Source organism: Crocodylus porosus, unplaced genomic scaffold, assembly GCF_001723895.1.
Source record: "Crocodylus porosus isolate Cpor-Errol unplaced genomic scaffold, CroPor_comp1, whole genome shotgun sequence".
In the NCBI taxonomy this organism is placed as follows: Eukaryota; Metazoa; Chordata; order Crocodylia; family Crocodylidae; genus Crocodylus; species Crocodylus porosus.
The window spans coordinates 158,690,111-158,706,322 of NW_017728906.1; the positions used below are offsets into that span (position 1 = coordinate 158,690,111).

The following is a 16,212-nucleotide window of genomic DNA, read 5'->3' on the forward strand; positions in this document are numbered from 1 at the left end:
CCGAATGTCTATGAAATCTATGAAATCTGTGAAACAGACCTAGACAGCTGATCATGCCCCATGCTAGATGCTAGCAAAACCCCCACAGCCCTTGCACCTGGGAGGTCTGTCACTACCTCCGGGGGCACCAGCACCCCCTCTTCCAGCCCATCTCCCACCTCTGGCTGTGGCCAGTGTCCAGGGCTTAAAGCTGTGAGGGGTAAGCTCTTCCTTGCTCCTTCATGTGACCAGCAGAAGCCCTGGAGCCACGACCCACCAATCTCCTCTCACAAGGCAGGTTCTCCATTCTCCCAACCGCGCTGGGCCGGGGAGGCACATGGCGTTGGGGCTCAGGGCGAATCTCACTCGAAGGGGCTAGGGAGCGGAGCAGCCCCCTAGAGCCAGCGGAGCCTGTGTGGTGTCTGGCTCTGTCCTAGCCCCCATCTCTGCCTCGCCTCAGGGAGGAGCCGCTGCCCATCCCGCACTGCTCTTCCTCCCTGCAGGGATGCCAGCATGGTGAGGAGTGAGGAGCAGCCCCCATGCAACCAAGTGGTAACTTACTGCTGGTAAGTGTCCTGTGCTGGTCCCAGTGCCTCCACTGCGCTCCATGCCCAGGGTTTACGGGAAGCCACAGCCCAGTTCCCCTCTGGGCGGGTGCACGGCAATGAAAAGTCACTGCACGGCAAGGTTTTTTATTGTGCGCAGTTGTGCACACATGCAGCTTAGAAGGAACCTTACCTGAGAGCACTGGTGCACCCCCTGACAGCAGCGTTACCCACTTAGGTGACAGACGGGGGGGCAGGCAAGAGCACTGGTGCCCCCCTGAAAACGCCACCCAGAGAGTGGGGGCACCAGGAGAAGCAATCCGTGATCATACCGACCCTGGTTGCTGATTGGCCACTGGGGCAGGCAAGTGTCCCTGCTGACTCAGGAGGCACCAGTCACCTATGCCTGTGCCCACATCCTCTGGTCTATACGCTCTGGTGGCTGGGGCTTGGGAGTGAGGGGCAGGAGCAGAGCACTGGCATATCAGGGCTGCTCAGCACCACAAAGCAGTGCAAGGAGACAGCTGCAGCTGGACCCGTGTCTTGGTAACAAAAGGGGAGGATCAGCTCTGATTTTCCATGATAAAAATAACAAAATCAGGCACCAAAATATGTAGGTATTTAGATTGTATTTTATTATAATGACTGAAGCACTGGTAGGCTTCCAAATTGCTTTAAAATTGTAAATACATCAATAAAACATTGTGTTCAACTGATACCTATATATATAGCGGGGTTTCATTTTGATTGTGGAAAAACATGGATTTGGGGTTTTTAATCAGAGAATTTGGGATTTTTCCCCAGAGAATTTCTGATTTTTAAACAGAAAACCAGGATTCCTTGTCATTAATCATGTTAGCTCATGTTCAGCACCTTAGCAGATATATCCTGACATTCTGGGGCATACAGATCTCTCTTAATTCTCTTTCCAGTCTGCTTACACACCTTTGTAGTCCCCCTGACTTCAGTAGAGCTGACCTGATTTACACCAGTGCAACAGGAGAGTCAGGCCACCTGTAAGTTGCTTTGTGGGGACAGCCTGATTTAACTTGACTCACTGAAGTGGAGCTGTGCAAAACCACTTGGAATTCAGGTTAAGCTGAATCCATTTTCAATATATCAGAGCTTATATCATTTTTGTTTGGCAAGATATGTGCATCAGGAAGGGGTAGCTGATTTTATGTATTTTTAGAAAGGCTGTCATAGCTTTAAGTAACTTCTGTCTGTGTTGTAACTACCTCTGTCACTAGTATGGCACTAGTATTTTCATTACCCTGATCTTCCTTGTCTGCTTCCCTTCTTTTCTATCACATCTGTCTGTTGCATCTCCACAAATTAGGCTGTACATTTCCTAGAAGGGCCATCTCTTCTCAGTATCTGTATAATGCCTACAACATTGGAGCCCCAATTCTGGACACTACTGAAACAAATAATAGTCATTAATCTGGAGAGTACAATACTTGTTCTTTTGCAGGTTCCATGGTCATTTCATGAATTGGTCTGTATCCACAGTCACTGAATCCAGCCAGGTACAGAGCCAGCCAACATGCTCAGACCATTAAAGCCCACTTAAGCCTTCAAGATAGAGTTTGAATGATACACAGGCCCAGCTAGATCTCTACAAACAGGGGATAATGTCAGCCTTGCTTTCTGTACTAGTATCTGGACTTCCTAAGTAGGGTCCCACTATTGCATGCAAACTTGTAACTTTATCTGTTGCATTTTACCCGTCTGAGAAGGGTTACACACATGTCTGCTTTCAGGATTGAGACCTATGTTGGGTTTTTCTAATGTGGAAACATGTCTGAGAGATGGTGTCTTTTTCAGTTTTCCAAAGCCTTCTGTTCCTTCCTGGGGTGTGTTAGAATGGAGCCCTCATCCTAGTCTACTATTCTGTAAATGACACAAATTGGGAATCAGAAGGCCCACTGGTAGATGATGTGCTGTATATTTTCTTTTGGTGTCTATTGTTCTTTGACAAGAATATTGACTACATCAGAAGGGGGTTAGCTAAGCCCTGCAGCACAGAGGTTGAGGGAGATAAATACCCCAGCTATTCTGGGTGTTTGCTAGGCTGTCTCTTTTTCTGCATGTCAGGCTATTGTTGGTGGTCAGTTGCCACTGGTCTGGACTAGGTTGTTGCTAATGAGGTGACAGCTAAAAGGAAGGAGTTTATCTTCTAGTGAAAGTAGTCAGAGGGTGTATCTACCTGAGACACGCATTGTGAAGTTGTTAAGAGCAGGTAAAATAAAAGTAGGCAAAAAAGTAGACGTTACTGAATAGTAGCATCCTGGCACGGTTGCCTGTTAGTAACTTGTTACTACTATGCAGTAGTGTCACATCATGGTTCATGTCCAGCAATGCTACTGCGCAGTAGTAATGACCTACTGTGCAATAGTGTTCGGTAAGCGTCTCATCTAGATGCTCCCAGATTTGCGAAAAGTAGCTTCCATTTTAAAATGTTGTTTTGATGCTAATGATTACTGCCTACCTTGTACTTTCTCCTTTTTTGAAACAAGTTATTGAGAGAGTAGAACTTGGGATAATCCCATGTGTGTTCAATTGCTCTTATTTTAAAAAAAACAAAATAGTCCTGGACACAGACAGTTGTGCTTAACATGGTGGAAAATCTTCTGGAAGAAGGAAAGGAGACTGATACCTGCTGATAGCATCACACATATCAGCTTTCTGTCACCAGCTCAGTGGTGCTCCTTGCAGGTGTGGGTGCTATGGCAACACTTCAGGGATTAAGCTTCCTCATGAAGGGGGTTCTCAAAAGTTTATCATTGCCCAGTTTCTTTGCAACCTTAGTGCTACTTTGATGTGTTTGATCCAATGAAAGACATTATGTTAGGATATGGATTGAGAAGTCATGTTGTTGGAACCTGTCTCTTGTGCCTCCCATCCTGTTGGTCTCTTGGAACTGCATTTTGGTTGTTTCACAGAAATATGTGTTTGGGTGGAAGACAGTTAGGATAAAGTTCAATCCTGATAAGTAATGCTTTTGTCACCTCCCGTATTGAATTGTCTGTGAATACCTTTTGCACCTTGGGGACACATCTAAATGAGTGCACAAGTGTGGTTTGTGATGCCTCAAAGCTGTTTGAGGCACCGCAGACTGCATGTGGTGCACACATGCCCATTCACCATGCTGCTAATTTGCAGCACAGTGCCAAAATTTGAGACTGGGAGATCCTGGTGTAAAAAAAAAATCTCCAGAAGAAGTGGTGCAGTGCATGAGGCACTGGACGGCACCACCAGAAACAGAGCCTGGCTATCCAGAGCTATGCTCTGGCTGCCAGTCAGGCTCCATGCAGCCAAATCAGTGCAGCTGCTGCCCTAGGAGATCCCCAGGACCCCAGGTAAAGCTGCTAGCACAAGTTTTGACACTAGCTTCCCCTTCCCCATAATAATTCGACGTGTGCCAGAGTGCACATACAGGGCATAACCAAGCAACGGCACAAATATGTGCTACTGCTGTTTGTGCCATAGCAAATGCATGCCCCTACAGATGCACTGTCACCTGGATGCACCACTGGTATACAAGAGAGAGGCAACCCAGGAACTTAGGGACCTTCTGCATTGTTTTCTCAGCCTAGAAGCTCATATTTTATCACAGTACATCACAGTGGCCTCCACTAGCACTTTTCTGTCTCATGTAAAGCTCATTGTGGTTATACATATTTTTGCTACCTCCAGGCTAGACTGTTGTAATTTATTCCTCATTATTTTTTGCTTGAATCTGATACAGAGGCTGCAGGGGTTTCAGAATACAGAACCTTATTTGCTCCTTGATGCCTGGGTAAGACACTTCAGTAACACCTGTTTTCCACTTCCTGTCTGTTAATCACATCAAGGGCTTGTTGACAAGATGCTAATTTAGACCTGAAGTATTTTGGGGACTCTTCCCTTCCCCTTTCAAGGCACTTGAAGTTAACCAGGTTGTCTTTCTCTCTGTCCTCCCACATGAACAGGGTTTTGGTTCACATTTATGGAACTACTTGCTTGAAGATGAATACTGGTCTCCTTCCATGGAGCTTGAGTTTGAGACTAGATTGAGACCAGAGTTCTGGGTTGCAACAACTGAAATTAAACATAGCATTTGTATCACTTTGGGCAGCATCCAAATTGCATATGGAAAGTCAGACCTTTTGAACCAAAATCCAAAGCTAAAACTATATGAGCATATTGAACTCCAGAGAGCTGAATCTGAAGCAGTCCTGAACTGGAACTTGAAGAAGATGAATTCACACTCACATTCTGGTTTTGGACCCTTTTCCTGTTGAACAGTACCGAAGTATATTGAATATTTACCAGGCAGAGTTGGTTATAATTTTCCAGCTTGTTGATCTCTATATTTTTATCTTTTATTTTAGTTGAAACACCACCTCCCCCTTACCATGCAAGAGAAATGGCAAACCAAAATGGACGATCAATGGATCCAGCAACCAACAGTCAGCTAATGCTCTCGTTGCCGAATGGAGGTAAATCTGCCGATGAAGAAACTGAAAGTAAATAACTATTTATATTACTCTCCAAAGAAAAATTAGTAGACAAGGAGTTATTACATTGGCTTTGAGTAGTAAGGCTCACAGATCCTTAACATTGAGCCTTCAGCCACCTGTAAGATTAAGGACACAGCCCAGACATGTCATTCAGAAACAGTGTGGGAGTGATATAGAAACTCAGTTATTGCATTTCTGACACAGAGGGTTCTGATTTTACTTGCTTCTTTGTGTTCACAAAAGTTAAAAGAAATATTCATGAAAGCAAACATGATTATCTGGGTTGTAGGGACAAAGTTATCAAAAAAGGGGCTGGGCATTTATGTACTGCACCAAGAGCTATATCAAAATCAGGACTGATTTCTTTATTACCTTCAGTTCTGGAGTTAGGTGTTTATTCATCTTTAAACACTGTATTAGAAGCTTTATTATTCCCATCTTTATTTCTGTCTTGTATTACTTACTGTTTAGTCAGTTAAAGTAATCACAGCAGCATATCACCATCAAGTGCAAGAAGATCTATTAAAGGCTCAGCCTAATCCTAAACGCCTATCAGGCTGGTGTGTTTAAAACACACCACTTTCTGTAGGCAGTGGCACCTATAGGGTGATGTGGCTGGTGTCATGTCTGGTTGCCTTTGGCTCTTCAACCCAAATAACCAGCTACCTATTTTATAGCTAGGACATGTGGGGGCAGCTTTTGGCAAGTGAGCCTTAAATACATACCTCTGGAGCTGTAATAAGAAACCTTAAATGCTCTGCCATTATGCCCCTAGAAAGAGCTATACAGAAGGCTTTTTGTGGGAGACATGATAAAATTCAGGATGCTGGAATTGTCTCATTCCCTTTCTGGAGCCACAGGATGGAGCAGCCTCATATCCAGTGTGTGGCTATTTCTGCAGTAGTATCTCTGAACCTCAAAGCTGGAAGACCCCCAGGCTCATCCGTCATTCACTTGTCTCCATAGAACATTAATCCATGGCATTTATGGCATGCAGAATCTCTGCATAGGATTTCTGTGGTCTGCTCCAAATGCAGGATAATCACAGTTGGTTTTGTTATTTATAGCACTATGATTCTACTCAGATGCCCATTCAGGTCCAGGGCGTCTCTTGCACACACCTGTTAAAAGATGACCCCTTTAAGTGCTTGCATCCTAAATTAAGGCAAGAAGATATAAATGTGTGTAGCAGACAGAGAGAGAGGATGATGGTAACAGGATATGTGGACATGCATAATAGCCATGTGACAACAACCACATTCCTAGACACCCTTTTTTCCAAAACAAATATCCCAGAGACATTTACAACACCACACTGCTGGCAACCTGCCTAGTCCCTCTCACTTAGAAATACACTGTAGCTAGGTTCCACTGTTTTATGGGTCTCATATGCCCTTGGTGGGTGGTCAGGATATGGTTCTTCATTAATGAGACAAATAAGGCTTGGAGGCTCAGTTAAAAAGGGCAGCTGTCCTTATTCTGAGCCTGAGGAATTAGGGCTTCCAATAGAAATGGTCTTTCTTGTGGCATTTTAGTATTTCTGTCTGTAGTCTCAGTTGGAAGCAGAATGTCCTGTGATGTGTGAAAAGAAAATAATAAAGAGGGGGAATGCTTCTTTTTAAACCTCATGTTTTGGGATTAGAGTGAATCATGTTCTGGAGGAAGGGTCAGCTTAGTTTTCATTTCCTGTAATCTACTTTGCTCCTGGTGTTCAGTGGTGCCACATGCACATAGTTGCACAGGCCCTGCAGCACAAACACAAGTTGTAAAGTTTCCAGTGGAGTGCTTAGACCCTAATTCAGTAAAGAATTGAATTTTGTGTTTAACTTAGTGCATAAGAGAATCAGTAGGACTACTTACACACTTAAAGGTAAGCCCGGACTGCGGTTCTCTGCTAACTCAGAGCCAGGAAATTATGAAGAAATAGAACCTACTACTGAGACATCCAGTCTGACAAAGTTCACACTGATTGAGATGGGGCTCATTACAAGAGCGAGTTGGGGTATAAAAGCAAATGTGACTGTGACCTCACTGATTTTATTTCCTACAGACTTTCGGCCTGTATGCTATGAGGAACCCCAGCACTGGTGCTCAGTTGCCTACTATGAACTCAACAACCGAGTAGGGGAGACTTTCCAGGCTTCCTCTCGGAGCATTCTTATTGATGGATTCACAGACCCTTCAAATAACAGAAACAGATTCTGTCTGGGACTGCTCTCTAATGTAAACCGGAACTCTACAATAGAAAACACCAGGAGACACATAGGAAAGGGTAAGAGCAATCTTCCAACAGTGCTGGGAAAGAGTGTCAATGACAGCATAAGTTAAAATACCTAGCTTATCTCTCAGGCCTTATAACACATGTTTCTTAAAACCAAAGCTGCCTGCTTCAGAAAAGACAGTATATTTTGCTGACTGGGTAACGGGTCGCAGAGACTAGTGCCTTTGTTGAGTGAAATCTTGTTTATAATCATGCTTTCTACGTTAACTGCATGTATTTTCACTTGTGTTTATTTATATTTACCGCAACAAAGAATATCGCTATTGAAACATCACTAGCAAGTTAACTACTGGAGTCTTGCTGTTGGTTTTCCAGCCACCTGTCACACAATGGGTGTATTTACATATGTGCCAGACTGCACAGTTGTAACTGCGCATTTAGTATTTGCTTAAACAAGTACTAAATGATTGTGTAGTAACCAACATTACTGTGCAGTCCAGACACTGTTCAGGTCCTTACTGCTTGTTGCTACTGCGCAGTAGCATCGACATCACGGTTTGTGCCTGCCAGTGCTACAACAACATAGCATCTAGTGTAGATACCCTCAGTCAGTAGCTAAGCCATTACATTTACAAGATCTCCTAAAGTTTTCTCTATAGTTTTTTTTCTCCCCTGGCAGGTTAAGAAAACCTGTCCAAACTAATAAGCTATTTCTGTTAGTTTTTATTTGTTAAAGCTAGACGTGTTAGATTTTTCAAGTGATTGTCTATATGTATTCCGCTTTTGGTGCATGTGTGTTACATACACACAGGATCTAAATGTTTTTGGCCAGTAACATCTGTTGGGGAACACCAAAACCCTGGATACCCTTACATCAGGTGTGGGTAAAATACAGCCTGCAGGCTGGAGCTGGCCTGCGAGGCCATTCTATCTGGCCCATGGGACCCCTAAAAAAATGTAGAAAATTAGTATTTCTCTGCCTTTGGTTCTTGTCAAAAGTGACAGGAACCAAGGGCAGTGGGACCCAGGGAAAGCCCGGTGGTCTCCAACAACAGCGGGGCCCTCCTGGCCCTGCCCCCCAGCCGGAAGCCCCAGCCAGGGTTTCTGGCCTGGGAGCACATGGCTGACCTGGCGCGGGAAGCTCAGGTAAGTGACGGGGTGGACCCTGGGCAGGGAAGGAGTGCGGGGGGAGAGGGGGAAATGACCCCTCCCCTCCCCACACCTGGTGCTGCACGCTGCAACTGCTTGCAGCCTGCATGGGGCTGCCTGTGCCTGCTCCGGACAGCTCCATGCGGGCTGCGAGCACCTGCAGCGTGTGGCACTGGGCGTGGGGCAGGGGAGGGGCTGCTTCCGCCCCATGCTCAGCTTTTCCCTGGGTTCCTTCCCTGTGCGGAGAATAGCAGCCCGTCGCCCGCCTGATGGACAGTGCGCCACTCTGCAGCCGCCTGCACCCTGCCTGGGGCTGCCTGTGCCTGCTCCAGACAATCCCGCATGAGCTGTGAGTGCCTGCACTGGGGAGCGCTGGCCATGGGGCAGGCGAGGGGCCACTCTTCCCTGTGCTCAGCACCAGCTTCTTCCCTCCCGGCGAGCAGAGGGTTGGGGCTGTGCGCTGCCCCTCGCCTGTACTGCAAGGCTGGGGGGCACTAGGTGTGAGTAGGCGGGGAGCCAGTGGGAGCACAGGGTCCACACTAGTGTCCTGGGGCCAGTGCGGGGGGGCCCAGAGCAGGGTGGCAGGAGTGCAGGGTCCCAGCTGGCAGGGGCTGTATGGAGCCAGACCAGCTCCTCCCTCGCCCTGCTGGTATAGCCCAGCCCAGCTCCACAGACCCCTGCCGGCCTGCATCCCACTCTGGGCCCCACCGGTGCTGGCCCTGGGACATTGGTCCCAAGACACTGGGACATTGGTCCCAAGATGATGAGCAGGGGCGGGGCACCTGTCAAGGGCGGGGTCTATCCATGCAGCCCTCGACAGCCTGGGTTAGTGGCCCTCCGCTGAAATAATTACCCGCCCCTGCCTTACATGCATGCAAACACACATACCCCTCCCCAAGGAAATAGGGGACATGGTAGGTCCAACCATATTTTAATTCCTTCTTTCTGCTGTGGTATTAAAACAGAAGGTCTATAGAATCCCCTTGTCTGTGCACTATTTAGCTTTCCCTACTCTTATTTTGTCATTAGTGTAATTATAGTTGTTATGCCCATTGGCTTTAATTTTATTCTTACTGTTCGAGATTCCCAAGTTCTAGGCCTGAACAGGCATTGTCAGTTAGTGCTCATGAGAGCTGAAGTGAACTTGAAGCTCTTGAGGTCATGCTTAATTGAAAAAATTAAAATTTACAATGGTCAAATCCAGTAAAGTAGCTAAATCCCTTTTTCCATAGTCACCAGAAAGGCGTAGGAAGCAAAATGATTCCCATGGCAAGTTCAGGGCTAGGGAGTGGGGCAGAGGCAGGGGCAAGGCTGATGTGAGTGGGGCCCCCAGGCAGGTCATGGGATGCTTGGAGCCTAGGTGGCTTGTCTGGGGGTGCAGTGGGGGGGGGAATGTTCCTGCCACTGTGTGCACCCTGGGGAGGGAGGCAGCATGTGCCTCTCAGATCTGTGTGTAAGACAGAGGTGGGCTGCCTCTGCAGGCTGGGGCTCTGCGTCCCACTGCCACTGCCTTGGGAGCCATGAGATACCATGTGCCTTCTGCTGCTGGGCAGGCAGGGGACATGGCACAGCGTGGCAGTGGCAGGCACATGGTGTCACGTGGTTCCCGAGGCAGCAGCAGTGGAGCACTGTGGGGCCTCAATCTGCCCTGCCCCCCCTCCACCGCTTCCCCTTCACAGACTTGCCTGATGTGGTGTGCTGTGCTCCACACCCCACCAGGCTGCAATCCTAGCTGCATGCAGGCTGCAGCTGTGTGTCTGTGTCTACATGCATCCCCTGCTGCAGCCACCCAGAGCCTGTGCCTGGGATGCCCTGAAGTCCTCTGTGCTGCCACTGCTGCCCTGTGTTTGGAGGGGCTAAGCCCCATTAGCCCTGGCCTTCCACTGCCTATGGAGTCATCTATTGTTGACTGCAGCCAAAGCTGGGGATTTTGCCAGTGCTCCTGTTGGGAATTAAAGCCAGGGGTCCCTGGCTAGAGGGTCTTGCTCCTCTGCCAGGGTTAGACCAATCACCATATTTGAGGTCAGGAGGGAATCACCATGGAGCAGAATGGAAAGGAAACTTAGCCAACTAGGGAGAAGGTAGCTAAATTGGGAAAGAGCTAGCCAGGAGAAAGAGCTAGTCAGTCTTAGGAAAGAAGGGACTGGATAAGGAGAGAAAAAGGAATGAAAGAGAAAAAATTGAGAAAACAAAAGAAATAATTATTATTTATTCAGTGTTAAGTTGAAGTAGCACCACATCAGTTCAGAAAAATACTGAGAGGAGAGAAAAATGGAAAAAAGAAAAGAGAAAACTGGGAGAAGCTGATTTGCAAGTTGGTTCATGTAGAAGCCATTATGAGACTTACCATTCCTAAAGACAGGGATAATGGAATTTTCCAAAAAAGTAACGAGTATGGATGTAATGAATTGAATATGAATTTATGCTGTTCTAACGAGAAAGAAGAGTCGGTCTGAAGACTTGAAGAAGTCTGATGCCTGATGAGAACTGTGGGCTAGACAGAGCAGATCCTAGGTTGTACTTCTCTTTGGGGAGCTGGCATAGCTAGAAGTATTTTGCATTGGAGTTCTGCTCTTATTCTCCACCCATGTGAAGTGCTATAAAATTCGTGCAACTCAGTTGACATTCATGGAATGTCACTGGCGTAATTGAAAGAATGGGGGCTCTTCTACTTCTACTAAGCCTTTCTCCTGTCTGAAGTGGTCATTTCCCAGATATAACAGAAACCAGCAGCTGCACCACAAATAGAGATGTTTGGGGATTAGGATCTAGAATTACCATGGCTTTCTTGTTAAAGCCTCATCTTTCTGTCAAGCAGTTTTTGTGCACTTAAAGTTCTGGAGCCTTCAGTTTATTGTCTCCTCCTGCCATTAAAATGCCTTTTCCTGGGGGAAATAAAGCAGCCTACCATTCCCTCCAGGAAAAATGCTCCAGATTTTTCAGGTTCTGATTTAATTAGCTGCAGTAATAAGTTTCTATCAGCAGCTTTCATTAGGCAATGATAAGCTACACTAAATCTCATCTCCTTTTTAATGAGAGCTCAAAAGATCTCAACTCCCAGCAGCCCCACTTATTTCCCAGGCCCAAAGCAATAATTTAATTGGCTCTAGATAGTCAGTTTCCAGGCTGAACTGATTAAATAGTGGGAAGGCCTGAGCCAAATATCGAATTTGATATGCTTTGTATAAATAATAGTAAATCAGAAGGCCCAGTGCAAGGATGTTCTACCTGGATCTGCTGCTTTCCAGTATTGTCTACCCAGAATCACGAATGCACCGGTCCTAAAACAGTTTCCTCCTGAATATGGATGACTGGTGCCTCCTGAGTTAGGGGGGCACGTACCCCCGCAGTGGCCAGTCAGTGACTGGGGGAGGCCCCCCCACAGCCGATCTTGCTGATGGGGGGAGGAGGGGCAGAGGTATCAGCGGCACTTTTCTTGGCGCCCCAACTCCCCAGCCAGTGCTTGTAGGGGGGTCACCAGTGCTCCCACCTGCCCCTCTGCCCATCACCTAAGGAGGAAGCACTGGCTGTCAGGGGGTGCACCAGTGCTCTCAGGTGCACGTGCACCCCTGTGCACCCCCTATTTGTCACCACTGCTCCTGAACATTGGAAATGAGCCAGTCACCAGGTTATGGTGGAAAAAGAAATAATGAAAACCTAAAAATGTTCTCTGAAAAGGTAGTATAGATCCATAAACAGCAATGACTAGGCTTTAGGGAATGTTTGCATTTTGTCAGTCTAAGCTAGGAAGTGCCACCATGAAAACATGCCATTCCCACATGCTCCCACTCTGTACCTTAGAGTAGCACTGGCATATGCCAAAAAGTAGCTGCTTGACAAATTTTGGCAGGTGGCGCATGCTGAATCAGAGTGAATGGGCAGAACAGGCCCAGAGTGAGTGGCTGACACAGGGGAAACAGGCCCTAGCAGTCAAAGTTGTCATTTGAAGAAGCTGCTCCTATAAATTGTTGCCCAGAGGGGGAAAAAGCAGATCTTCTCCAGAGCAAGAAGAAAATGCAGTAAGCATGAATGTTTCTCATCTGTTTAGATACAAAGACTTGTGTTAATTTGTTTACAAGCCTTACACTAGGAGTTTGCTCAGAAGAAGGAAGGCTGTTTTCTGGATACTGATCCTGTGGAGACCCTTAATTTACCTGCATTTCCCTCCTCATTCAACTCAAAAGGAAAATACCCATGAGGAACAAAATGGATTTAGTACAGGGTAGGTCCGGAGTATTTATAGATCTCAAAGTCTGTTGGACAGCCAGATAGAAGCTGTAAACCATTTTCACTTCTGTTAACAGAAACACCCCAGTGAGTAAACAAGGTTAGGTCACTAGGATAATGCAGTAGAATTGCCAGGCAGCCTACCAGCATTGAGCTGCTTTTGTGGAAATGCCACATCAAAGCTTATAACAATCCAGAGCTCAGGACATCATCTACTAGAAATCAGTCCAATTACAGGAGTCAGACTTCAGGGATGGAAATGGGGTTTCTGATCTGTTCATTTTGCAATGCTCAGAAAGAGCTATAGGTGCAAGGGTGCTAGATATCAAGGGTCTGAAGAAATTAATGAAAACCCATTAAAAACACAGAACTCCTGTTTGGCCTTCTAGGAATGGATTCTGTTAACAGGCAGTCATTGAGGGTGCTAATCTCTGGCAAATGGATATTGGAGAAATTGAAATACTCATTGGCATTTCATTTCTACTGTGTTCATGGCTTCTAAAAATCTGCATAAAGATTAAAAAAAAACAACCTCCCCCCAAAAAATAATTTTAATTTTCAGAAGCAACTCATGACTTAATGTGCATCTGTTTTGAGTGCCCAGTTTCAAACACCCTGAAAGGGGTAGGTACTCAGGGGTGATTTTTCAAAGACAGGTACTTAACACTTTCAGAAAAGTACTTGTACCCAATGAAAACTGTGGGCTAGACAATCCAGATTCCATCGGTGAAAGACCAACGGTGTCTTGCACTGCTGAATGCATCTTAAAAAATAAAATAAAGCCCATCTCTTCCTTGGTAATGTTAGAGTGATGTTGTAGAGATAATGGTGCAGGAATTATACAAGATGCAAGGAGTTCTTTATGTAATACTTTTTATTAGACCAACTGCATAGTTGGGATAGCATTAAACAAGCTTTCAAATGCAAGACATTAACCTGAAGGGAATATTTTTCATTCAAAAGCTTGTCTAACTCTATCCAAACTATGCAGTTCGTCCATTAAAAAACACCATACTAAGAAATCCTTGCATTCCTTTCTTGGCATTTGGAAAATGGGTAAATTAAGATATGAAGGAGAACTTGCAATGCAGGGGATGTTTTTATATACACACACACACACACACACACACACACACACACACACACACACACACACACACACACCTCTCTAAATTAATTAATTAAATCTCTTATTCCAGATGGCAAATCTGTTGGCCTGTTCCAGGGATGGGTTATTATTTCGGGTGGAAGGACACTTAACTAGTTTTGGTGAGCTGTCAAGAGCTGCGTGGGTAGTCCCACCACTTGATAGTTGCCCTGCCCCCTTGTCACCATCTTGGGTTTGGAAGTCATACCCCTAACCCCTGACTTTTACCACCAGAAGGCCTTCCTCTTGCCCCCTAGAAATACTCCTTTTGGGAGGAGGGTTGCCATCTTAAAGCCAGAAAAAAGTCAAGTCCAACATGTACTATAACATATTTTAATTTTATTACAAAAAATATTTTTATCATGATTTGTATTTGCATAGCATATATAGAGTAGGGCTGCGTGAAGCTTCAGGTACTGATTTGATTCGGAGGAGATTTGGACCAAATTGGATTCCAAATCTGAATCAAATCAGGAGACCAATAGAAAGGTCTGAATTGATTCAAAGCTCTCTGAATCGATTCAGAAAAGATTCGGAGAGCTTCGGAGAGATTCAGAGATTCAGACTGTCCTTACTCGCTGCCGCAGGAAGCTAGACCTGGACTCTATGCCAGTAAGTGAGGGGAGGGCGGGCTGGAGAAGGGGGAGGGGACCATGAAGGTACCCCCATCAGGCCTCATCCCCTGCCTGCTCTCCCAGCCCCCCAGAGTACCCCCTGACCCTTGCCCACTCTCCCAGCCCCATCAATGATTGACCCACCTGGCCCCAGAATCCCAGCTTTTAAAAAAAAAATTTTTTTAAAGCTCCGCACTCAGCAGCTTCTACCAGGCATGGGGAGGTGATCCCCACTAACTTCCACTGCCCTGAGGGGCTCTGCCATGAGCTTCCATCCCACACCTGATCTTCCAGCCCCATCAATGGCTGCCACAAGTGGCCAAAGCATCCTGGCGCTTTAAAAAAAAAAAAAGCTCCGCACCCACTGGCCATAGCAGCAGCTGTTGAGGCTTCTGGGGGCTCGTAGCAGAGCCCCCCCATGCAGCATGACACAGTGGGGGTCAGTGGGGATCGCCCCCCTGCCTGCCAGCAGCCAGTGAGTGCAGGGCTTTAAAAAAAAAAAGTGGCAGGACACTGGGGCCAGGTGGGGCAGCCATCGACTGGGCTGGGAGAGTGGGCGGGGGATGGGGGCTTGTGACAGAGCCCCCCATGCAGCATGGGGCAGTGGTGTGCAGTGGAGATTGCCTCCCCCCAACCTGACAGCATCTGGTGAGTGCAGGGCTTTTTTTTAAAGAGCCAGGACTCTGTGGCCTGGCGGGGAAGCCATTGATGGGGCTGGGAGATCAGATGGGGGATGGAAGCTCATGGCAGAGCCCCTGACACAGCATGTGGCTGTGTGGGGGCAGCAAGGATTGACCCCTGCCTGGCATGAGCTGGTGAGTGCGGGGTTTTTCTTTTTTCTTTTTAAAGAGGCGGAACACTGGGGATGGGTGAGGCAGACATTGATGGGGTTGGGAAAGTGGGCAGTGGATGGGACCTGTTTGATTCGGAGATTTGGCCAATTTGGCGGTGGCCAGATCTCCAAATCAGATTTGGCCAAATCGATTTGGGACAGTGATTCAAATCACCAAATTGAATCACAGTCCCCTGCATCGGCCAAATTTGTGTCTGAAGCAAATACTAGCCACTTTCCACAGGCCTAATATAGAGGAGATTGCATAATAACTAAAAAATAAATTCTTAGTTTTGTATATTGTCGGGGGAGGGTTTGTGCATGTGGTGTGTGCACGGTGTGTGGGGGGTCCATGGTATGTAAGCTTGCTATGTGTGGTATGCATGGTATGTGTGTGTGGTGTATAGGTGTGTGTGGTATGGGTGTGTAGAGGAATCAACCTTTCTGCCCGCCTGTCACCCTCTGATCACAAACTCTGGATGCACTTGGTCCCCATGATAACAGTGCTGGAGACATTCCGGGGTTGGGGACCTGCTCCTCTTTGTCTCAAGTTTCCAGCCACTGCAGGTCAGGTGATTAGCTTTCTTGCCTGCTCAATCTTAGGTCATCTGAAAGCACCAATCAGTAGCCAGTGGGGCTGCTCCTGGTGGGACCTTAGTGATGAGGTCACAATAGGGGATAAAAGGGATCCCCAGGAAGAAGTAGAGAGAGCCATCTTAGAAAGACATTTGTGGCAGAGCCATGTGCTGTAAAGCAGGGAGAGAGCTTTCATGCTGGAGCCCTAAAGCTCCTGGGGAAGCAGAATGCTCAAGCCCTCTCCCTCTCTCTCTTGAAACTGAACACACAAGAAACTGCCTGTCTCCAGAGGAAAGTAGCCAGCCTCTGGATGATACATGTGAGTAAGCTACTTAAGATCTATCTAGATATATAGCTTGAAGTACAGCAGTTGTATAATCAATGGATACCTAGGCACACTGTTTGCTCTAAGGTTAT

General features: G+C 46.7%; 1 protein-coding gene across 3 annotated transcripts in view; it reads left to right on the forward strand.

Annotated features, from left to right (window-relative positions):
* SMAD9 (SMAD family member 9) overlaps window positions 1-16,212 on the forward strand; it is a 43,179-nt gene that overhangs the window by 13,395 nt on the left and 13,572 nt on the right. For 2 of the 3 annotated variants that reach the window (XM_019530058.1, XM_019530060.1), the window contains exons 3-4: window positions 4,901-5,035; window positions 7,080-7,301. In XM_019530058.1, coding sequence (XP_019385603.1) covers window positions 4,901-5,035; window positions 7,080-7,301 — 357 coding nt within the window. The remainder of the gene's footprint in view (window positions 1-4,900; window positions 5,036-7,079; window positions 7,302-16,212) is intronic. The other variant, XM_019530059.1, reaches the window with a different exon arrangement.